Source organism: Lissotriton vulgaris, chromosome 7 (genome assembly GCF_964263255.1).
Source record: "Lissotriton vulgaris chromosome 7, aLisVul1.2, whole genome shotgun sequence".
Taxonomy (NCBI): Eukaryota; Metazoa; Chordata; class Amphibia; order Caudata; family Salamandridae; genus Lissotriton; species Lissotriton vulgaris.
Window position 1 is genome coordinate 310,942,039 of NC_141695.1, and position 24,310 is coordinate 310,966,348.

Below are 24,310 nucleotides of genomic sequence, written 5' to 3' on the forward strand. Positions count from 1 at the left end.
CAGATAGCTAGATCAAGGGTCAAACTGTCCCAGCTGTCTGGCGCAATCCTGAAGGTGGCCAACACTTCCAACTTCAAGCCTATAAGCCCGGCCCTTGAAACCTATAGGTCTCAGGCCAAGGCAGCGGCCATGTATGGTAGTGAGCTTTGGGGGTACAAAGCAGGAAAAGATCTACCGATAGTGGAAAACAGTTTTTTAAGGCGCTTACTAGCTCTACCACGAGCCACGCCACTCCTGCCACTGAGAATGGACATGGGTCTCCCCCCTATTGAGGAGGAGCTTGTGTCAAGGCCAGTGAAGTTCTGGCACAGGCTTTGGTCCACAAATGAACTTCATTGCTATAGGGAGGATCTTACCCATGTCATGAGTCTGAACTGCAATAGCAAAATCCCCTGGCTTGCCTTTGTAAAAAATGAACTGCTCACCATGAACCTTGCTGAGCTATGGGAGGATCCTGCACGAGGTTGCCAAAGGATCTCACGCAAAGCTTTGACCCAAATCTACAAAGACAGGTCACTTGCACACATGATGGATGCTCAAAATAGTGGCACCCTTACTGCCCGATTCCTGGAATCCAAAAATTCTTATGTTTTTGAACCTTTTATGGATTTTATCTTTCCTATCCTGGCGAGGAAATTGTTTGTCCAATGGAAGCTAGGCACACTCCCCACTAAAACATTTACCCACAACTGGACCAATGGGGGAGACAAAATATGTCCTTGTTGTAACATCTATGAGGAAGATGACCTCCACATCTTGTTTGTGTGCCCTGCCTATCAAAGGCCCAGAAAATATTGGATAGCGCCACTTTGTAGAAACCTGGGGTTTAGAAAGTATACTCAGGCATTTAGAATCATGAAAACCAGCACTTTGGGTCACATTGTGTTCGCTATATCCAAATTTTTAATGGCAGTACGGCTGATCAGAAAGAAAAAAGCCCCCTGAACCATTTTACTGTATTATAATTCCCTTCCTCGCGGGATGAGTAAGAAATTTATATAATGTATTTTTAAATGTATTTTATTGTATGTAATGTTTTGTACTGCATCTTTTATGGTCTATATGGCCGAAATAAAGAATTTTTGGATTGGATTGGATTGGTATGCAACCTTTAAACATGTGCCTCTGTTGATATTGCCTTACCGTAGGCCAGGCTACCCTAGGTGACCTGACAACATTAGGTTCCAACAATTGTAAATTCATGATGGTCCAATATGAAAGGTTTTTAACGGAGAGTACAAAAATAAAATAAAAACAAAGTAATGGTGTTGTATATGCATGTAGCCACATCTATGACTTAATTTGGACAGTTGTTTGATGGGGGTGAATGTTAGATGCTATAAATTTCTGAGATTTCAACAGGGATCATGTATTCAATTTTTGATACCAAAACAAATTTCCCAGATCTCACTCTTCCTCTTTTAAACGTACCTGCAGCAATATGTCCGGATTTGTATGCGTCTTTCACAGGAATACAAATTATGCCAAGGTCTACTCAGGTGAGTGGGACAAATCGAATTAGCTTGGTCTGATATTGGTGGGTCTCTCTACTTGTGATCTTCAGGGGTCAAGATACAAACTCCTGGTTCGTCTTTGGCGGATAAGTCAAGTAGCTGACTACACTATAATACTACGCACCAATTAGTGTCTCTACAAAAAATAAAACTCCCTCTCTTCCTATGTCTCGGCAGGATCAATGTAGCTGATGTTTTCACTTTGCTTTATTTTGTCCTTACATAAAATAAAAATATACCTTTTCGGGCTAGAAGTTCCAAAGGAATGCCCAACCATTCTTAAAAATCATCTTCTGTTTACAGATAATCAACGTTGAACATCAGACTCCATGCCATTCTGGCAATTGTCATAGGGCTTTAAAGAAAAAATAAAGATCTATATCCCACTTTGTACTATGTTACTCCAAAATGTAGCTTTGATACGTCCATATTCGACTGGCACCAGAAAGATGGAGTGAGACTGACTTTTGTAGACTTCACTCTCTGAAGATTTACAACTAAAAACACAAATTTGCACACTGGATGGGTCAGTAACAGACTATGAAACATTCGACGTCCATGGACTCCTGCGAGGGTACAGATTCAGTTCAAAGAAATGGCCTGGATAGCAGCACAGCCAACGATCCATACAGCCTGCAGGACAGTTCAGTCCTTCACCCCTTGACCCTTTGAAACTGAGGCTAAATTTACACTTTCGAAGGCTCTGTCCGCCGTACTTATGAGAGTTTGGGGAAGAAAGGACATTTTTGCAAGTGATTGGGAACCAAAACAATAAAGGCCACAAATGTATCAGGTGCTACTTATGCTTCTTCTGTTGCTCTGGCCTGCTTTATCTTGCAAATATAGCAAGAGAAAACAAATAATTGAATTATAACAGTATATTTACACAAAGACTTTAATGTGATAAAATACATCCCTTTTAGAAACAGAAAAGCGCCATTTACTCAGCGAGAACAGTTTTCACATTATCCACTGGTCCTGGTTGAAACAGGCGCACCGGCCTAACCTTGCTGCAGACAAAACCAGCATCTGCACAGAAAGCGGGTGTATGTGTAAACTTAGCAGGTCCTGCTGCAGCACAACGGAGATGATGGGAATCAGAGGAAAAGCACAGACCTTCTTATGCCTGCATGACTGGGCGCGATTCCTTCGCCTCTAGCTGCACACCAGACCCTGCAAAACCTGTGCCGCCCTGGAAGAAATCAAAAAGATGTATGAATGCCTAGGATGTGGAATATTCTCAACAGTCCTTAGGCAAGATAAAGAGGACCCTTCCTGTAAATTGCCAATTAGTGTTGCCAAGAATGTTGTTTTAGGGTTGCGATAGCTGCTGAAAAAATAGTTCATAACTCCAAACGCACAAACTGCAATTAATAATGCACTCACAGGAGTAACACTAACAAGGATGCCTCTTGTTAAAAGTATTGCTGGTTGGCAATATGAAGCATTACAAAAAACAGCTTCAAGAGCCAAATCATTAATACAGCACTTTTCGAAAAAGTTAAAATTCTGCTGAGAAAACACAAGTTAGTGACAACACTGCAGCACTAGCAGCCGTGTTAAGTTATTCTTACAAAATGGTGGAACTTGACAAGGGGTGTATCTCTGTGTGCACTTTGGAGCATCCTTCCTTACAGCCGAGCTGCTGATCTTCGGCACTTGTAGACTTACCCTCTGGATGACTATGATGTCTTTCTCACTGAGACTCTCTCCATTGATTGGATCCTGCATGTCCTTCTTAATGAGCTTCTCCACACACTCTAAAGTCACAACCGCACCTCTAGGAAAGCAACACAAACTTCAATATTAGAACCAAAGAGAACGTAAACTTAAATACACAACGGGTTGAAGTACTGTACAGTGAAAGACAGCACTAAGGATGTGGCATTAAAATCAAATGGCGAGTCTAGCACAATATGCGTTTTTCCAGTGATCAGCTTGAATGGAACTGAAGAGGTGCAGCCCCACATGGCACAGAGTGTACAAGCAAACTGTAGGCGAGGTGTCCGTAAAGGAAGACTGACGGTTTTACACACAGGAAATTTGGAATATACGCCTAAGTGCTTTAAGAGAACAACTGTCAGTATGCATAAGCAAAAAAGTTAATCATCAGAGAATGGAAATAAGAAAAGTCAAACAAGTTTGCAGGCATTACAATTACAGTATGATTCAGAATAGATTATATTTATCTTGAAGCAAAGTACTTAAATAGTTTGTGATGTTAAGTAAAGCCTAAGTATAGTAGAAGAGTCTACCCATCAAAAAATACAATTTGAACACAAATCAAGTGAGGAACCTTAATAAGAGAATTGCTGAGAAAGAACATTCAAGCTGAGATGGAAAACAGAAACAAGCAAAGGATGGATATCATAGAAGCAAAGAGCGAGAGAAAAGAACAAGAAATACAGAGAAACAGACTGAAGAGGACAATGTCTTGTGGTAGTACTCAAAGATGTGTATGGTAGCCTCAGTCAGGCCAATCCTAGGATATAAGACTAAGAGAAGGCCATCTTACCTAGGCTAAACTAGAACAACCTCAACAATGCTAAACAATATGCTATAAAATCCAGCAACAGGCAGAAGGACAATAATTCTGGAGTTTAACTGTGCATGAGGAACAAAGTCAAAAGAGGCATTAAGAACCATTCTCTGCCACCGTGCTAACTTAATGAACATTTGAAACCCTCATTTCCTCATTCAGTAAAGGGGTCTAGTCTCAGAGCTACAGTAACAATGCCCAGATTCTAACGGATCGAGATGAATCAGCAAAAGTAACAAGTAAACTGCCAGTTTGTCTTAAAATGGTTAATACAGTAAACATATTTTGTTTACTACCAGGCAACCAATATATTTTTTGAAACATCTGGGGATAATCTCTCATGTGCCGCCAGCAGGTGGGGTGAATAACCTAAAAGCGATCATTGGCACACACCATACTATGCACCTTTACTTCAGCAAGGTATTAAAATGGGGTCTTCCTCACCATTTTTTCACTGCAAAAAATAATACACTGCATTCTTACTACATATGACTAGTGTAGACTGGCACCCAAGTCAATTACAGGTTAACTATGCTGATATGCGACATGTGGCTATGGCAAAAGGGCTACTATCTATGCTGCAGGATACTCAGAAGGTAGGGGCCAGGTGCCTAAAACATAGAGAAATTTGCTCCCGTATGTAATTGGGCAAGGCGAAAATTACATTGACTAAGCGTTGAGCATAGGATCCAGTCTAAAGTTTGTTTTAATCCTCTGTTAATTGCTTAATGATTCCAGTTCCATTTTGTCTTACATCAATGCAAGGGTACAAATTTTCCAGCCCATGGGGCTCTCTATGGAATTGGATTCCTGACAATCGATTTGAACAAATTTAAAGCACGCCTGAAAACCAGCAAGCTGTTGCTAACTGATAATCCACGACTAACAAGCTATAAAGGTTGTTTACAACACTGTCATTACAATGCATGCGTCTTTACCACAAAACCTTTTACCTTGCATGGCTTTACAAGGAAAATTTATGTTTTTTACAGGTAAGTATAAAATCTAGCGATATATATATATATATATATATATATATATATATATATATATATATATATATATATATATACACATTCACTGAAAAAAACCATAGGTTTCAGGGACGTTATAGTTAGCTGGACATTTCACTCTTACAAAACCAAAGAAATGCCACCGTTACAGTTAGTTCAGCTAACTATAACTCGCACCCCCACAATGCACTGCTGATGACGTCACATATTACATCATTCATGACATGGTCAGTGACATCACTGATGACATCTCAAATGACATCACTGATGCACGAGTTATAGTTAGCTGAACTAACTATAACGGGGGAATTTATATGGTTTTGTAAGAGTGACCGCCACCCCTCGGGGCTTGCTTAAAATTATGTGCTGGAGGGTACTCGGCCCTCCCGCAGCCCCGGGTACCGCCACCCCTGGGGCTTCTTTTTTAATGTGTGGGGAGGCCCCGCCGAGCACCAGGGGCCGCCACCCCCTGGGGCTTTTATTAATTATTCGCGGGGGCACACGGTCCCTCCCGCAGCCTCGGGGACCACCACCTCCTGGGGCTTCAATTTTTATAAATTAAGAAACCTGTGTGGGGGGGGGCTGAAAAAACATAGGTTTCATGAGTGTTGTAGTTAGCTGGACATTTCACTCGTACAAAACCATAGAAATTCCTCTGTTATAGTTAGTTGTGCCAACTATAACTCGCGCGCCCGCAATGCACTGCTGATGATGTCACATATTACATCATTCATGACATGGTCAGTGACATCACTGATGACATCATCCAGTGAATGTGGTTTTGTTTGAAATTTAAATATCTATTATATATACATACCAATCTGTATTGAAGATTGAGTGGATATATAACTGTCTGGATGGAGGATTTAGAAGCTGTCTGACTGTTTGTTTAAGTGAGTAATTAAATGTGTCTCACTAAATATATGGGTTAGTAATCAAACTATGTGAATGTGTGCATCACTGTCTCGGTTGTTGTATAACCTGCTGCATCAATTACTCAGTTGGCTGAGTATTTGTAATGGAGACTGAGTGTATCTGTGGTTGGGTGGCGGAGTTGTAACTCAATGCATAGATGTGGGAGTGGTTGATTGTCTAGGCATATGGGTATAGGAGTGTCTATGGAAACAGTAGTTTGGGTGTCTGAGTGTGTTTATTTGTGTGTTGGTAAGTGAATATATGTGTGAGTGGTACATCTCCAATAAAGTCGAAAAATAAAAGCCATTGTATATGAGAGTTGGTGTATATAAATAAGTATACGTAAGAGTCAGTGATTGTGAGAGTAACTGTATGAATGAGTGTATAATTGTAATAGTGATTTTTAGGTCTCGTCATATTCCATTCCGCAAGGAATAAATAGGACAAGACTATTGGGACTAAACTAAGAGCTAAACTAAGCTCTGAAAAAATGCGGATTTCCAGAAGGGCATGTGGTCTCGTGAACGTGCTTCTATCCGCCTGCCTTGCATCACCACATGAAAGCCATTTGTTGCTTGTTCACACTTCACGGCCGCCAGGCCGTGTCTCGCATTTCTCCTCCCCACAGCAATGCCAAGAGCTTGTTTTTCTTTGACACTAAAGGCTAAATATTTATTCAAAGTAGTCTTGGACTCGTGTAGCTACAGTTCACTTTGAGGGATACCAGTAAACAAACGAGCATTGCCAAAACTAATGTAGCTGGCCTGTGTAAGTTTGTGCAATGGTTAGGTTTTATTTTATTTGATGCAAATATCAGAAAAATTGTAAAAGAAAACATGCCATCGCCAAAACATGGTGCTGTATGCTTGGAATTAAAATGTAAAATGATTAAAATTAAATATTACATATAATTGTAATAGAACAGTGAGATGCTTACTATCAGTAATGTGTACATGGAACAGATACAGAAACCCTTTTTGGTTTAAAGCAACTCACGCACAATCCTTACTGGCACCTCGCACACAATCTTTACTGGCACAGTTCTTAACCCCTTGGCTTCAGTAGATGAACTGTTTATACTGGTTATGTCCACAGTAGTACAGTCTCACTGCGGCGAATGTGGATGGTTCTTCCGCCTCAATGCACAAGAAAGTCCTTCTGCTGTAAGCATAAGAAGGATTTACTTTCTTTTTAAACAGGACAAAAGAGAAAACTTCCCTCGCATCAGAGTGTGTTTTTTTGTTTGGTCTTTTTTTACTGTCCTGTGCAGCGCACTGACGTCACAATAACTGCTGTTACTTTGATTGGTGCTTGGGTGGGGTTGGAGGGGGGGCATATCTGTGCACTCCACCCAACCCCTCGAGCACCGATCTGTGCATGAGCGATACATCGGAAGAGGATCCTGCTGGGTGATCCATCCTCTGAATACTATGAAAGTTTTGGGGGGCTGCACCCTGTGTACAGCTTAGTGCTCCTAGCTCCTACAGGGTTAGCCTGGCGTATCGGCAGCTCATTCTCATTGGTCCACTTAATCTGCTGTGGAGGGTAAAGTTAGTCCTTGTTTTGGTAGAATGGTCACCTCACTGTATGTCATCATAGACACAGCATTTCAAGTCCTGGCCTTGCTTCTCTTTTTATATTTTGCAGTTTTATATAGCGCAAACTCGAGCCGAAGGTATCAGAGCGCTTTACAGGAGTACCAGTTGCATTAGAGCCTGATACATTCAAGGCCAGGGGAAATTAAGTGATTTGCCCAGAATCACAGTATGTTTGTGAGTCTCTGCCGAGACTCGAACCTGCTTCAGAGTCGGCTCTCGCCATTAAGCCAAAAAAAGACTTCCATTTAGGGTCTTTATATTAAATTGAGGTTTCAAAGAAAAGCTGAAGGGAGAAAGTAGTGATAAAATCAGTTTGAACGGATGTTTTCATCTTTTACATTGGCGCTTTTATAGCATTAATCTATATTAAGTGCATCACTTGCACTTTCCGCTTGCGCCTGCAGCCGCCGCCCGCCCGTCTTGATGCGGTTCAGTGGGTTCATGATCACATAGGTCTGGTGCCTGTCGGACAGCCTGTGGGCCACTTCCGGGTTCTGCATGAGCAGTCCCCGTCGCTTCTGCAGGCCAGCTGCTGCTGAGACGCTGATACACTCCCGCTTTCTGCTTGGCGCCACCAGCTCCCCTTCTCCCCCCTCCTTCCAGGGACAACCACCGTCTCTGGAGAGGTGGGAAATTATCTTATGGTGGCTTGTTTTTTACCTCCAAGACCGATTTTCGAGGTCTTATTTTGGTTAATTATTTAATACATCAGCTTGATAAGGCTCACGCCTTGGGTGACTGACGCTCAGTCCTCATGAAATTAAAGCACGCACATTCCTCTGAATGAGAGTGCCTTGAGGAGATGGAATACAAACTCCATGGCCACCGGTGCTGAAGCGCACGCACAGCGGGAATAAAGTGACACGCTTAGCGAGGCATAGCGCGGGATAATACATTTCACGGCTCAGGTCATGCCATGACTATTTGTGACCTGCAACGGCTGCCGTGTTTATTCAGCAACGCCATTCCTCCACTATAGGTAAATCAGTGTTTCCCCTGTATATTGTTTCACGTCAAACGTTATTATCCACACAACAGTGGTGCCACAACCTTTTTTTTTTGTTTGTTAACTCTTTTGATTGGAAAAACAAAGAAAAAGCTCTTCATTAGGAGATACAATGTCTCACCCCCACTAATAGTTATGCTATTGTAGAATCCGACTGTCCACGACAAACGATGGCACGGACTTTGCTTTAATGCCAGTGAAGCGTGTGATGTTTTGAGGCAGTGCCCGTGGGGGTGTCGGCCTTGCTGCCTTCCACGAATCAGCTGTCTGTAATTGCTGATATTGTCTTCTAGGCACTGGAACGCCACAGTTTTTGTTGCGCCCCCTCTGAACTGCACGGCTTCCTAGAAAATGCAGTAGCCTTAGCCCCGTTCGTCATGTTCAATGAAGAAGAGGTCCCATTGAGTACTATTCCTTGGTAAATGAAGTTACGTGTTTGAGATAATGCTCGAGTTTATTTAGATTTACATTGAAGCATGTCTTTCAGAAAGAATGAGCACACTATTGCAGTGCCAGAATAAAATGTATCAATCATGGAGCTTTACCGCTCACATCTTCTCTACTCCTCCCCTCCCCCTCCAAGAGAGCCTCCCTTCAGATACAACCTCGTTGCATTATTGTGAGTGCCCATCTCGTTCTTTGACCTGGATTTTTTTTTAAGGCGTTGACGATCTGCCAAGAGCCTTCTTTTAATGTCAACACTGACTCCGTCTGCCCTTCTCGCTTTATTATGGAAGTCATCCTTCCTGTTACTCTGATTATTTTACTGTATCCAACGATGGAATCCTACCATTCGTCTTTTTTTTCAGGGAGGTAAGGGTACACTATTTTCACCCAGCAAGCATTACCCCTCGAATTGGAGTTTGATTTTTTTATCTCGGATTAAAAAATGGAAAAAACGATTTACATGTAGTGTCTACTTTTTTAGATCTTGTTGAGCCATCGCGCACACACAACCAAACACATACACAACACCCCCACACACACTCCCCCCCACCCACAACACACCCCCCACCCACAACACACACCCCCTACCCACAACACACACCTCCTACCCACAACACACACCCCCTACCCACAACACACACCCCCTACCCACAACACACACCCCCTACCCACAACACACACCCCCTAGCCGAAACACACACACTCCACCCACAACACACACCCCACCCACAACACACACACAACCCCAACCACACACAAAATCCACCACACACAACCACCTATCCATCGCCCTCCCTCACTCAATCAATCGCCCTCCCTCACTCAATCAATCGCCCTCCCTCACTCAATCAATCGCCCTCCCTCCCTCAATCAATCGCCCTCCCTCCCTCAATCAATCGCCCTCCCTCCCTCCCTCAATCAATCGCCCTCCCTCCCTCAATCGCCTTCCCTCACTCAATCAAACGCCCTCCCTCACTCAATCAATCGCCCTCCCTCACTCTATCTATCGCCTTCACTCTATCTATCGCCTTCACTCTATCTATCGCCCTCACTCTATCTATCGCCCTCACTCTATCTATCGCCCTCACTCTATCTATCGCCCTCACTCTATCTATCGCCCTCACTCTATCTATATTAAAAAAAATTAAAAGCCATTGTTATTTGTAATATCAATACATCTAAGTCACGTAAATACAACACATATTGCATTACAAATGCTATAGGTGTCACATTTGCGAAAGTTATAACGATTGGCATTGTAAATGACAAAGCTATTAATTTAGCTATTTTCAAAACTAACACAGAAATAAAAAAATTGTCATTTACAATACCAATAGCTCAAACTTTCCTAATGCGAGACCAAATGCATTGCAAATGCTTGTTTAACATAGTAACTATGATTTACTATGTGTATGTATAAATAAGGTGTGTGTATAACTGTGTAGGTGAGTAAATTTAAGTGTGATTGATTCTTTTCATGAGTGAGTAGCATCACTGCATAACAGACTAGGATGACTACTGATGTGTCAATGTCTAGATAAGTGTATGAGTACATTTGATAGTGTTACCATTGATCAATGAATGCATGTATATGTGATTCTGTGGGTGAATGGACAGTTGTGTGTGTAGACTTAGGAATCAGTGAGTGTGTATGTAGTAACGGGTATGTGTGTGTCAATGCTTTCAAATATGGTACTCTGTATTTTACAGTGAGTGATCAAAGGTTATACTAGTGTGTGATGAGGTGTATCAGATTGTCATGTGGATGAGGTCATCAGTGATGTCATTTGAGATGTCATCAGTGATGTCATTTGAGATGTCATCAGTGATGTCAGAGCGACCCATGACCTTCCAGGTAGGTCCCCCCCTGCTGCAGCTCCACCAGCGCGTGTGCCCTGCATCACTGGTTTCTCTGCTGGTTCTTGCTGCCCATTCCTGGGCACTGTTCCCCCCCCACCCACTGCTCAATTTCCCACCCCTGCGGCCCCCCCGGGCCCACTCGCTATCCTCTGGCTCCCGCCTCCCAGCTGCTCCTCCCCCCCAAGCTCCCCTTTTAAGTGGTGCCAGCTGCGCGGTGAGGAAAGCGACCCTTGACCTTCCAGGTAGGTCGCTCCCCCACAGCTGCAGCTCCACCTGCGCTTGTGCCCTGCCTCACTGGTTTCTCTGCTGGTTCTTGCTGCCCATTCCTGGGTGCTGTTTCTTCCTCGCCCCCCACCCACCCACTGCTCACTTTCCCGCCGCCGCTGCCCCTGCGGCCCGCCCGCCCGCGCCTACTCGCTATCCTCTGCCTCTCGACTCCCAGCTGCTCCTCCCTCCCAGCTCTCCTTAAATGGAGACAGCTGCGCGGCGCGCCGCTGGCGCGCCTAAGTCAAGCCCGTCTGCGCCCGTCCGCGCCCAGCACCACAACCCCTAGACCCTGCGAACGCCACGACACCAGACTCCACTACGACGCCAGCAGCCTCCACGACGGCTGAAACCACACCTGCTTCCAGGCTACCCCGAAACAGACCCACGGACACTTCTCCTGCCGCACCTGCAGCTTCTCCTGCGACAGAACTACCAAACCTCCAAGGACTGGACCCAACCTCCTCCGCTGCATACTCAACACCCGCTCCCCACACAAACACGCCGTCGAGCTCTGGGATCTGCTCGACACCTCTGCCCCAGACGTGGCCTTCCTGACCGAGACCTGGTGTAACTACTCCTCGGCACCCAAAATCACCATAGCCATCCCGGACGGCAACAAGATCACCCGCAGGGATCGCGCCTACGGAATCGGAGGAAGAATAGCCATCGTCCACAAGTCCACCCTCAAGGTCGACACCCATGCAGACGACACCCTCGACACCGCCGAACACCTGCACTTCCGGATCCACACCGACCCCAACACCACCCTTAGAGGAACACTCATATACAGACCCCCCTGGAGCCTGGGATCAGTTCAGCGACTCCTTCGCCGACCTCGCAAGCACCCACGCACTCGCCTCCACGAACTACATCCTCCTCGGGGACCTGAACTTACACCTCGAGAACAACAACAATGCCAACTCTGCCACCCTGATCAACAACCTCGCCAACCTTGACCTCAAACAACTCGTCACCGCACCCACCCACGCTGCCGGCCACATGCTGGACCCCGTCTTCTCCGCAGGCACCCACGTCGCCTTCGACCATACCACCGAACTCCACTGGACCGACCACCGTTGCATTCATTTCACCTTCAAGAAACCAACCACGCACCACCGCACCCAACAGCTGCCTCGCCGCTGCTGAAGCAAAGTCACCGGCTGATCATCACCCTCGCCCAGAACCCACCCACCAACCCCACCAACCCAGACGCCGCAGCCCGCAACCTCAGACAGTGGACCGACGACTGCACCAACACCCTCGGCCGTCTCAAGAAACCCTCCAACAACCGCACCAGCAAGAAAGCCACCTGGTTCACAGACGAGCTCCAGACCTCCAAACGCGGAAACTGGAGAAAATATGGCTCCACGAACGCACACCGGACAACCACGCAGCCCACAAGGACGCCACCCGCAGGCATCACCACCTCATCCGATTAGCCAAGAGATCCTCCTTCAAACACCGCTTGGACAACAACGCACACGACTGCAAAGAACTCTTCAGCATCATAAAGGAACTCTCCAACCCCTGCGCTAACGGCATCCTGTCCTCACAAGAACTGTGCGACTTACTAGCCATCTTCTTCCACCGCAAGCTCGCTGACATCCACAACAGCTTCAACACCACAACCGCCCAGACTACGCCAGACTCCACCTTCCCTGGGAACACCACCAGTGCCATCCGCCTGACCTCCTGATCCAACGTCAGCGACGACGAGACACGCAAGATCATTAACTCCATCCACTCAGGATCTCCGTCAGACCCGTGCCCACACCACGTATTCAACAAAGCAGATGCAGCCATCGCACCCCAACTACAGAAGGTCATCAACATCTCCTTCGAAACAGCAACATTCCTGGAAATCTGAAAGCACGCGGAAATCAACACCCTCCTCAAGAAGCCCAAGGCGGACCCCAAGAACTTCAAGAACTTCTGGCCCATTTCCCTACTCCCGTTCCCGGCAAAGGTCATCGAGAAAATCGTCAACAGGCAACTGACCCGCCACCTGGAAGACCACAACATCTTAGACCCATCCCAATCCGGATTCAGACGAAACCACAGCACCGAAACAGCCCTCATCGCCGCCACAGACGACATCAGGCGCCAACTAGACAACGGCGAAACATCAGGCCTCATCCTCCTGGACCTGTCGGTCGCCTCTGACACGGTCTGCCATCGCACTCTAAAGACACGCCTCCTAAAAGCAGGAATCCAAGATAAGGCCCTTGACTGGACCACATGCTTCCTCTCGAGCAGCACCCAGAGCGTCCGCCTCCCACCCTTCCGATCCGAAGCCACCAACATCATCTGCGGCGTCCCCCAGGGCTCATCCCTCAGCCCGACGCTGTTCAATATCTACATGGCCCCCCTCGCACAAGTGGCCCGCCAGCCCAGCCTCAACATCATATCCTACGCCGACGACACCCAGCTCATCCTCTCCCTCACCAAGGACCCACACACCGCCAAAACCAACCTCCACAAGGGAATGAAGGCCATCGCCGACTGAATGAGGAGAAACCGTCTGAAGCTGAACTAGGACAAGATGGAGGTACTCATCCTCGGACCCACCCCCTCAGCCTGGGACGACTCCTGGTGGCCGAACACACTGGGAACAGCACCAACACCCACCGACCATGCATGCAACCTTGGATTCATCCTGGACTCCTCCCTCTCCATGGCTAAACAGGTCAACGCAGTCTCCTCCTGCTACAACACCCTCCGCATGCTCCGCAGGATCTACAAGTGGATCCCGACCGAAACAAGAAGAACAGTGACACAGGCCCTCGTCAGCAGCAGACTGGACTACGGCAACGCACTCTATGCAGGAACCCCAGCCAAACACCTACGACGACTACAATGCATCCAAAACGCCTCCGCCCGACTGATCGTCAACGTCTCCCGCCACAGCCACATCACCCACCACCTGACAGACCTACACTGGCTACCCGTTGACAAGAGGATCACCTTCAAGCTCCTCGCCCACGCACACAAAGCACTCCACAACGCCGGACCAGTACACCTTAATAGCAGGGACTACTTCCTGCACAAAAACAATCACTAAAGACATTTACCTCCTTCAATGTGTGTTGTGGAATGCAGCATGTATTGAAAGAGGAAAAAACGAGGAGAAATGAAAACATTTTTCCTTGTTGTTCCTCGCTACACCCCTTCTAGGGTGGCCCACCATTCACACGTATCTACAGATTTACACTTTCGCATAAGTCTTGAGATGTGTTATACCATGGGTGTTGTGTGGGAACAGACACAGCAACACCCATGGAACGCCCATTCAACGCAAAGTGCTGCGTTTGAATGGGTCGTATTTTCAAGGACAGGAAAAGCCATGCAGGGTGGCTTTTCCTCTCCTTGTAAATATGGAGGAGTCCCCAGCGCCATCACTATGTTACAAAAAATGACGCACTGGTGGCGTAGGGGGCTTGTAAATCTGCCCCATAAGTGCTTAGGTATTGGCAGAGTGATACAATAAGTACATAGTGCTGGATGGCTGACTGACAAACTGCATGAGACTGACAGGAGGTATTCTAGGCTGCATGAGTACTACTTCAGTATTTAGAGTATTTAGTGGAGCGTACCAATAGTATGAATCTGCTTAGAGGTTTGTAGTGATTGTGCACAGAATATTGAACGTGTACTTGCGTTGGTGCCTAGGTCATTCTATAAGAACATCACTAGTAACTAGAATGATGACAGTGCTGTAAACAGAGTGCTCAGTTAATTTATAAGTGCTTAGGTATTGCCTCAATGCCCAAGTCATTCTGCAAGTGCATAGACAATGACTGGATTCCTAGAGTGCTAGTAGTTGACAGCAGGATACGTTTATAAGCACTTATGTTTCAGCAGAGTGATTAGATAAGGATATGCTTCTGTCAGGATGATTGTAGGAGTGGACACAGACTCACAGTGTGATTCCAGAAAAGCATGACTATTACCTGGACTTTTGCAGGACTGACTCAGTAGTATGCAAGGGGTTAAGGGACCGCATACATTGTGCACATTTGAAAGTAATACTGCTTGTCTCAATGCTGGATTCATTCTGCAAGTGCATAGACCGTGAATATTTTCCTAGAGTGCTAGTAGTTGACAGCAGGATACGTTTATAAGGACTTCTGTTTCAGCAGATTGATTAGATAAGGACACGCTTCTGTCAGGATGATTGTAGGAGTGGACAGAGCTGCTTTAGAGCCATAGACCTCTGACTCTCTGGGCCGGTCACCCCACGCATCGCGCACACTCCTCGTGAGTGAGCCCAGGCTGCCCCCCGTTCCCGCCGAGTGCCGCCGCTGCCCGCAGCTGTGCTCCTGGCCCCCGACCGCTGTTGCTGCATTTGCCCTGTTTGCGCTGCCGTGTATTATCCCTGTGCTAATTTTGTTCTTTGCTTAATTTTGGTGTATTTCTCCCCCTGTCTGACCATTGCTGTATTAATTTTGTTCCTTGTTCAACTTTGGTGTATTTGTCCCTCTGTTTACCCCTTGTTGTGCCCAGCCCCTGCTGAGTTTCCTGCCACCTCGCCGCCGCTGCCCCCTGCGGCCCCGCCCCCTTCCCTCTGTCGCCCTTCCCATTCGCCGCCCCGCTCCCGCCTCCCAGCTGCTCCTCCCTCGCTCCGCCCCCCCCACTCTCCACTTATGGCAGAGTGGCAAGCGCGCAGCGTTGACGCGCAGCCGGCGCGCCCTAAGCGCGCCAAAGGTTAGCCTGTCTGAGCCTGGACCGCGCCCAGCGCCAGGACCCCTGGCCCCCACCGACGCAAGACGACCCGCCAAACCTACGACGCCGCAGCCCTCAACGCACTCAATACCGGCCGGACCCCCACCTGCTGCCGGGCCGCCCCGAAACGCTTCCACGGACCCTTCACCTGCACAACCTACAAGTTCACCTGCCTCCGAACATGCACCGCGCCCGCCAAGCCAAACCCCAGCAGCGACCTCAAGTGCATTCTGCTCAACACCCGCTCCGTCCACAGACACGCCGTCGAACTCTGGAACCTGCTCGACACAACATCACCAGACGTTGCGTTCCTCACTGAAACATGGATGAACGCCTCCTCAGCCCCCGACATCGCCATCGCCATCCCGGATGGATACAAGATCATCAGGAGGGACCGCGTCAACCAGACTGGAGGAGGCATCGCCATCGTCCACAAGAACACCATCCGCATCACGACCGACTCCAACGACACCTACACCGCCGCCGAACACCTCCACTTCCAGATTCACACCGACCCAAAGATGACCCTCAGAGGCACCCTCATCTACAGACCCCCAGGACCACGCACACAATTCAGCGAAGACATCACAGACTTCATCAGCCCACACGCCCTCCCCTCCGCCGACTACATCCTCCTAGGGGACCTCAACTTCCACCTGGAGAACAACAAGGACCGCAACACCGTCACCCTGCAAACAACCTTGCCAACCTCGGACTCAAGCAACTGGTCAACACTCCCACCCACTACGCCGGCCACAAGCTTGATCCAGTCTTCTCATCCAGCAAGCACATCGCCTTCAGCCACTCCACTGGACTCCACTGGACAGACCACAGCTGCGTCCACTTCAGCTTCTGAAAAACCACCACCACCCGCAACAGGTTCCTCACAGAAGCTGGAGCAAGATCACCGCCGACCAACTCACCACCTCCCTCAGCCAGAACCCACCTGCCAGCACACCGGACCCCAACGAAGCAGCCCGCAACTTCACGCAGTGGCTGACCGCCTGCGCCGACGACCTCGCACCACTGAAGAACCCTCCCAGCAAACCCAGACGCAAGGCGGCCCCCTGGTTCACCGACGAACTCAAGGACTCCAAGAAGACCTGCCGCACCCTCGAGAAAGCCTGGCTCCTCGACAAGACCACTGACAACATGACCGCCCTCAAACACGCCACCCGCAAGCACCACCAGCTCATCCGCACCACCAAGAAGAAATCACTGAAGGATCGACTGGACAACAACGCCCGCGACAGCAAGGAACTCTTCAGCATCGTCAAGGAGTTCTCAAACCCCAGCACCGGCAACAACGACATCACCCCATCACAAGATCTCTGCGACTCCCTCGCCTCGTTCTTCCACCGCAAGATTGCCGACATCCACAACAGCTTCGGCGCACCATCCTCGCACCCAACCGTCGAACCAACGCACCCCACCGCCACCCTCCGCACCTGGACCGCGGTGACCACCGAAGACACAGCCCGCACGATGAACACCATCCACTGCGGATCTCTGACTGACCCCTGTCCCCACCACGTCTTCAACAAGGCCGACTCCACCATCGCACCCCAACTCAGAGACGTCATCAACACCTCCTTCGACACCGCCACCTTCCCAGAGAGCTGGTAGCATGCAGAGCTCAGCGCCCTACTGAAGAAACCAACAGTGGACCCCACCGACCTCAAAAACTTCCGCCCCATCTCGCTCCTCCCTTTTCCTGCCAAAGTCATTGAGAAGATCGCCAACAGACAGCTTGCCGCCTTCCTCGAGACGAATGGATCCCTCGACCCCTCGCAGTCCGGTTTCAGAGCCAACCACAGCACCGAGACCGCCCTCATCGCAGCCACCGACGACATCAGAGTCCTTCTCGACAACGGGGAAACAGCGGCACTCATCCTCCTGGACCTCTCCGCCGCGTTCGACACTGTCTGCCACCGTACCCTAGTCCAACGCCTCAGCAACACCGGCATCCAGGAGAAGGCACTGAAGTGGATCATCTCGTTCCTCGCTGGAAGAACTCAGAGAGTCCGCCTCCCCCCGTTTCGCTCCAAGGCCACAGAAGTCATCTGCGGCGTCCCGCAAGGATCATCACTCAGCCCCACCCTCTTCAACGTCTACATGAGACCTCTCTCAGCCATCGCACGCCAACACAACCTCAACATCATCTCCTACGCCGACGACACCCAGCTGATCCTCTCCCTCACCAGAGACCCCGACACCGCCAAAACCAGCCTCCACGAAGGGATGAAAGACGTCGCCGAGTGGATGAAGAACAGCCACCTGAAACTGAACTCAGACAAGACGAAAGTCCTCATCCTAGGACCATCACCCTCCGCCTGGAACGACTCCTGGTGGCCCCCAGCCCTGGGCACCGCCCCCAAGCCAACAGACCACGCACGCAACCTGGGCTTCATCCTGGACTCCTCCCTCTCGATGACCAGACAAGTCAACGCCATCTCCTCTTCATGCTTTCACACCCTCCGCAAGATCTTCCGATGGATCCCGATCGAAACCAGGAAGACGGTCACCCAGGCCCTCGTCACCAGCCGTCTGGACTACGGAAACACCCTCTATGCCTGAACCACAGCCAAGCTACAGAAGAGACTCCAACGCATCCAGAACGCCTTCGCCCAACTCATCCTGGACATCCCTCGACGCAGCCACATCTCCGGCCACCTGAGGAACCTGCACTGGCTCCCCGTCAACAAGAGGATCACGTTCAGGCTCCTCACCCACGCACACAAGTCTCTCCACAACCTGGGCCCCAAGTACCTCAACGACCGACTGACCTTCCACACGCCCACCCGCCAGCAACGGTCCGCCAGCCTCGCCCTCGTACCACGCATCCGAAGAGCCACCGCCGGAGGCAGAACCTTCTCCTACCTGGCGGCCAAGACATGGAACGCCCTCCCCATCCACCTTCGGCTGACCCAGGACCACCTCGCCTTCAGGAGACAATTCAAGACCTGGCTGTTCGAGCAGTAGCGGCCCCCTTCCCCCAAGCGCCTTGAGACCCTTCCGGGTGAGTAGCGCGCTATACAAATGTTATGATTGATTGATTGATAGAACAGGTCAGCAGCGCCGTTGAAGAGCCAGAGAACCTAGGTCAGCAGAGCTGCTTTAGAGGCAGAGAACCATGTCAGCAGAGCTGCTTTAGAGGCAGAGAACCATGTCAGCAGAGCTGCTCTACAGCCAGAGAACCATGTCAGCAGAGCTGCTCTAGCGGACACTGACGGACTGACCCACACCGACTGACTGACTGACCCACACCGACTGACTGACTGACCCACACTTGACTGACCCACACTTGACTGACCCACACTTGACTGACCCACAATTGACTGACCCACAATTGACTGACCCACAATTGACTGACCCACAATTGACTGACCCACAATTGACTGACCCACAATTGACTGACCCACAATTGACTGACCCACAATTGACTGACCCACAATTGACTGACCCACACTTGACTGACCCACACTGACCGACACACACTGACCGACACACACTGACCGACACACACTGACCGACACACACTGACACCGACTGACTACTCACTCTCTACCACTCACTCTCTACCACTCACTCTCTACCACTCACTCTCTACCACTCACTCTCTACCACTCACTCTGTACTACACACTCTCTAGCACTCTCTACTACTCACTCTCTTCTACTACGTTTGGGTGGTATGTGTGCTACTTTTATCTCTGGTGGCCATCTGGGGAGACTTATTTGTTATGAAGTTTCCTAATTTCCTCATTTACTACAGTCTCCTCAGTAGGAAATACTTTCAGTGTTTTACTTTGGTTCCATCAAGAAGGCATTCAGATGTGTCACACCTTTGCCATAAATTCTGAATGTTAGCACTCTAGTTTCTCATTAGATCACTGTAGTAAAGCTACTGCTCACCAGGGATAGTCTGCTGCTGGTACTGAAAGTGCATGTTTCAGTCTGCACGTCAGACCTTTTTTAATTAAATAGAAGAGGATTTGAGAAGTCACTCAAAATGTGCCCTAATTTTTCCTTTCTGCAGCACTAATTATACTTTCTATGGCAAAATGAACCCTCTCATTTTGTTCCATTTTAAATTAAATGTTTTAAGAGTTACCACTTTATTCCAATCAAGATGGCTTCAGGTGTGCTATACTTTTGTCATATGTAAGGCTGCTATCACTCTAGTTGTTCTTTAGAACACTCTGAGAAGCTTCAGTAGAACACAAAGGAATCAACTGACAGTCTCTGCCCTTGTTGGATGTACATGTTTTATTGAGAATGTCAGACTTCATTCTCACATGACGGAGAAAGATAATGTGAATTTACAAAAATATTCTCTCAGTTTAGCTTATAGATCACCTTCTACACCTCTGTGGGAAAAGAATGAGAAAATAGTTCTCTCAAACATGATTCATGATATCCCAACAGAAGGCTTTGTCACATGGTAAAATCACCTTAGAACACACCACAATTCCTAAAATGAGTAGGTTACCATCAACAAATGATTTATAATGCAACTAAAGTCTTAAAACCTTCTATTAACTGCAATGCTTTTTAATGAGGTGCTATCATGTATATTGGTCCCAAGATGGCTGCCAACACTTCTTGGATGAAGTGCTGACAGCCAATCAGATCTCACGATGAGATGTGCTGTTAGGCTCCGCCCAGATATATATAGATATATTTTTTTCTTTAATATCTGAAAAACTACTGAACAGATTTACACCATTTGACCAAAAGGCACGAGTGTGAACCAAGGACTACCTCTTTGCCAAATTTGGTGTAATTCCATTCAGCAGTTTGGGCTGTAGCTGCGATTAAAGGTTCCTATGGAAAATTGCATGGGGAAAACACATTTTTATATCTCTATATCCATCCAGCTACAAGCCCGGTTTAAACAAGACTAAGATGCGGCAGTCTGAGAGGGTTACCAGGAACCCACCACTATTAACAGCAATCTTCCGCTCGTATTTAGAAGGATACTTAGATACAGTAGCATTTGAGTATCCTTCTAAATACGAGTGGAAGATTGCTGTTGACACTTAAGTTATTACCCCACAATGTCGGTTTGGCTTGGGGGAAAGCTTTGGGGCCTGGCCGAGGGTATTATACTCCTCGGCGACGGCTAGAGTGCGGTTGGGGGCAGTGATATCTGCCCAGTACCCAGTCCTCAGAGGGACAAGACAGGGATGCTCGCTATCCCCTTTGCTGTTTGCCCTAGCGATAGAGCCCCTCGCAGTGCAGGCTAGACTGGGGCAGGCCTATCGGGGACTGTGGTTGCAGGACGTACCCCTTTATATATCGCTGTATGCAGATGACCTGCTTTTGTTTTTGGACAACACGGAGGACGCGTTGCAGGGCGCAGGGTCTTTGCTAGAGCGGTATGGAGCACTATCGGGCCTGAAGGTGAATTGGCGTAAGACATGCCTCTTTCTGTTGCGACCATGTGTATGTACAGCCACCACCGCTGTTGGGGATAATGAAGTGGGACCCGACGTGTCTGACGTATCTGGGGGTCCGAATCTATCATGAGCCGGCGGACATGCTGGAAGGAAATGTGGGTCGTTGTATCAGTCCCCTAAAGGGGAGCATTGCGTTTTGGTCCACGCTCCCTCTTTCGGTTGTGGGAAGAGTGGCCCGCCTTAAGATGGTGGCTTTGCCCAGGCTGCTTTACTACTTCCGGACTCTGCCAGTCTGGGTCCCACCGCGTATGTTTAAGGAACTGCGCTCCATGGTCATTGGCTTTCTGTGGGGTAAGGGACGGTGGAGTGTGGCATTGGCAGCATTGATGCGGGCTGAAGGCCGGATGGCGGTACCCGATTTTGAGCTTTATTATTTAGCTGCCCAACTGCAGATACTTACGCAAAACGTTGCAGCGGAATTTCGGGGTCCCGACCAATTGCGAGGGGCAGGGATACAGAGGCATATCCTTTGGTACATAGTCTTACAGCAAAAACTTGATTTAAAGGACTTGACGATGGAAGAGAACACCCTGAGGCTCTGCTGGAATAGGAGTCGGCACAGAGCTGGGGTGGAGCATCCGTACGCACCGGAGATCCCGTTGGGGATGCTAACTGCATTGCCACACGGTGAAGAATGGTCCCCCCCTTATGGAGTGGGAACGACAGGGACTTCATATGGTAGGAGATCTATATGAGGATGGAGGGCTGTTGCCATTCCAAGCCCTACAGGAGACATGATCTCCCTGATGGAGGCTTCCTGCTTCATGCGGCGGTAACAGCGGCTATTCAAAAGCATTGGAAGGAGGGGCAGGTGGAACCGGCAACTACCATGGCCTGTCAGTATGTCGTGATGGCCGCAGAAACTTTCAAGGCAGTTACATGCCTTCAATCTAGGATGTTGCGTGAGGGACTCCGACCACTAGATGGCCTTAAATTGAAGTGGGAGGCGAGCATTGGCAAACCGATACCGGACACGGGATGGGGTCACATCCTGAGGAGAACTTGGAAGGGGAGTAGGAACGCGCGCTTCCAACAAGTGCAATTTTTCATCTTGCACCGGGCTTATTTGACCCCTGGGAAGATTCGGAGGTATTTCCAGGTAAATGATGGCGCATGTCCCAGGTGTTTTGAGCAGGGGGTGGAGCATATGCTCTGGAACTGTCCAGCTCTGAGACGATATTGGGCGGAGGTAGGGGCGCTCATAACTGAGATCACAGATAGACATTTAGACTTTGATATGGCTTAGGCGCTTTATTAGGGAGGAGGCTTTTTTGCTCAGACTCATTATCTTTGACTGCCCTTCTGCAGACGAGGTCTCCTCACTGCAAGAGCCTGATTCTGATAGTGAGCCATCAGTGACCGAGTAAAAGTTCTCGGTGTTGGGTTCTGAGCCAGGAGGTTGAGTAGGCCATGTGCCCATATCTTCTCCCTCACCGGACCCCTGACCAGGGTACAAGCTTGTGATTCCGCTAGTGCGGGTTTCCATAGGCTGGGTACCACTCTCCCCTATAGCTATGGATGTTGCCTGCTCCTGCACCCCACTTGGGATAGATATTTCAGGATCCGGGGGAGGAACTTGGGGGCTAGAAGTGGGTGTGCTCTTATCAATTCCATCACCCCCCTCCCACCCCCCCTCCAACGAAATTGAGTTAGCTGGCTAAACCACAGGGAAATGGAGACTGATGGAGGGGGAGATGCCTGCACCCGTAACAGTATTAGTCTTGGTAGTCTTTCTGATAGCCCCCAAGTCCCTCTTACCTTTCTGCTGTAGTTGCTGCTGCTGTGTAGGATTTTCGCTCTCCCTCTCCTCCTCCAGTTGAGGCGTCAATGCTTTATTCCTGGTTTTTTGGCCCCTCATGGTCATTTTGGCATCAGTTAAGAGGTCCCAATAGCAGCGGATTGTGTGGCCAGACCTTCGCTTCAGCTCGGGAAAGTAACCTCCGGCAGCCGCTAGCACTGACAAAGCGGCTCTGATTCCCGCTTGGCCAAGCACTGGCACTGGAAGTCGCAGGAAGGGCCGTCGAACAAGAGATGGAGGGACAGAGCTGTATAAATGGGCAAGGAGCGAGAGTTCCATTAGGTTTGGACAGGCTAAGCGAAGGGCCAATGAAAAGGCTCTAGATTTGGCCCAGGCTTGGGACACATTGGTGAAGGCTCTGCAGGGGTCCCAGAGGGAAGGGGAAGATTGAACTGTCCGAACTGTACATTTTATTTTTTTTTAAAACCTTTATTTGGAGACAAGCAAAAGACAGCAGTGGTACAGTCATAATCCATACAAATAGTAAGAGACAGTGCAATGTGGCAATATGATCGAAATGTCCAGGTTTCATATCAAGGCATAGTACAGTGCAGACAGTAATGGAAAAGACATATAACATCTGTAAACGTGCATCGCGGGGCACATCCGAACAAAGCAGTAGGTGATGGCAGGTGTATAAACCTGTAGCTCACAGTCAGTAAGGTAGGGAGACAGATAGCGACCCAGTGGACGACCAACCACCATTCCCCATGTGGTCAGAGGAGGGCCCCCCCCAACCACCAGAAACACAGCAGTTACTGGCCCTGCATATCTCACACAGGGACATCACAGTATATCATACATAATAAGTACAGCTAACCAACCCCAACCCGGTCTTCACTTTCAGAGTCAGAGTCCTGCACCGTCCTAGTGAGGAGGTACACCTGTAACGGGCTCCAAAAGTCCTTAGGCCTACATCGAACGGGCATCAGCTCCGCATACACGTTGTATTGGTCCTGACAATAAGTGATATCACGTAACCAGTCTTTGAACTGTGGCACCCTGCCTCGCCCCCACCAGCAAGCCACTCTCCGTTTGGCCAGTAATAAGGCCACATCCACAAATCTACGGTGGATGGCAGGCACCTCCTTAGTATACCCCAACAGGAGGACCATGGGGTCGAACAACACCCCATCCTCGGTCATAATCTGAAGAGCAGCATGGACCTGC

General features: G+C 48.7%; 1 protein-coding gene across 4 annotated transcripts in view; it reads right to left on the reverse strand.

The window, feature by feature from the left end:
• Positions 1 to 2,393: 2,393 nt before the first annotated feature.
• NOSIP (nitric oxide synthase interacting protein) overlaps positions 2,394 to 24,310 on the reverse strand; it is a 415,999-nt gene continuing 394,082 nt past the window's right edge. For all 4 annotated transcript variants that reach the window (XM_086930122.1, XM_086930124.1, XM_086930121.1 and 1 more), the window contains exons 8-9: positions 3,186 to 3,294; positions 2,394 to 2,706 (exon numbers count right to left, since the gene is read on the reverse strand). In XM_086930122.1, the coding sequence (XP_086786248.1) occupies positions 2,635 to 2,706; positions 3,186 to 3,294 (181 nt within the window). In that variant the 3' untranslated portion in view covers positions 2,394 to 2,634. The remainder of the gene's footprint in view (positions 2,707 to 3,185; positions 3,295 to 24,310) is intronic.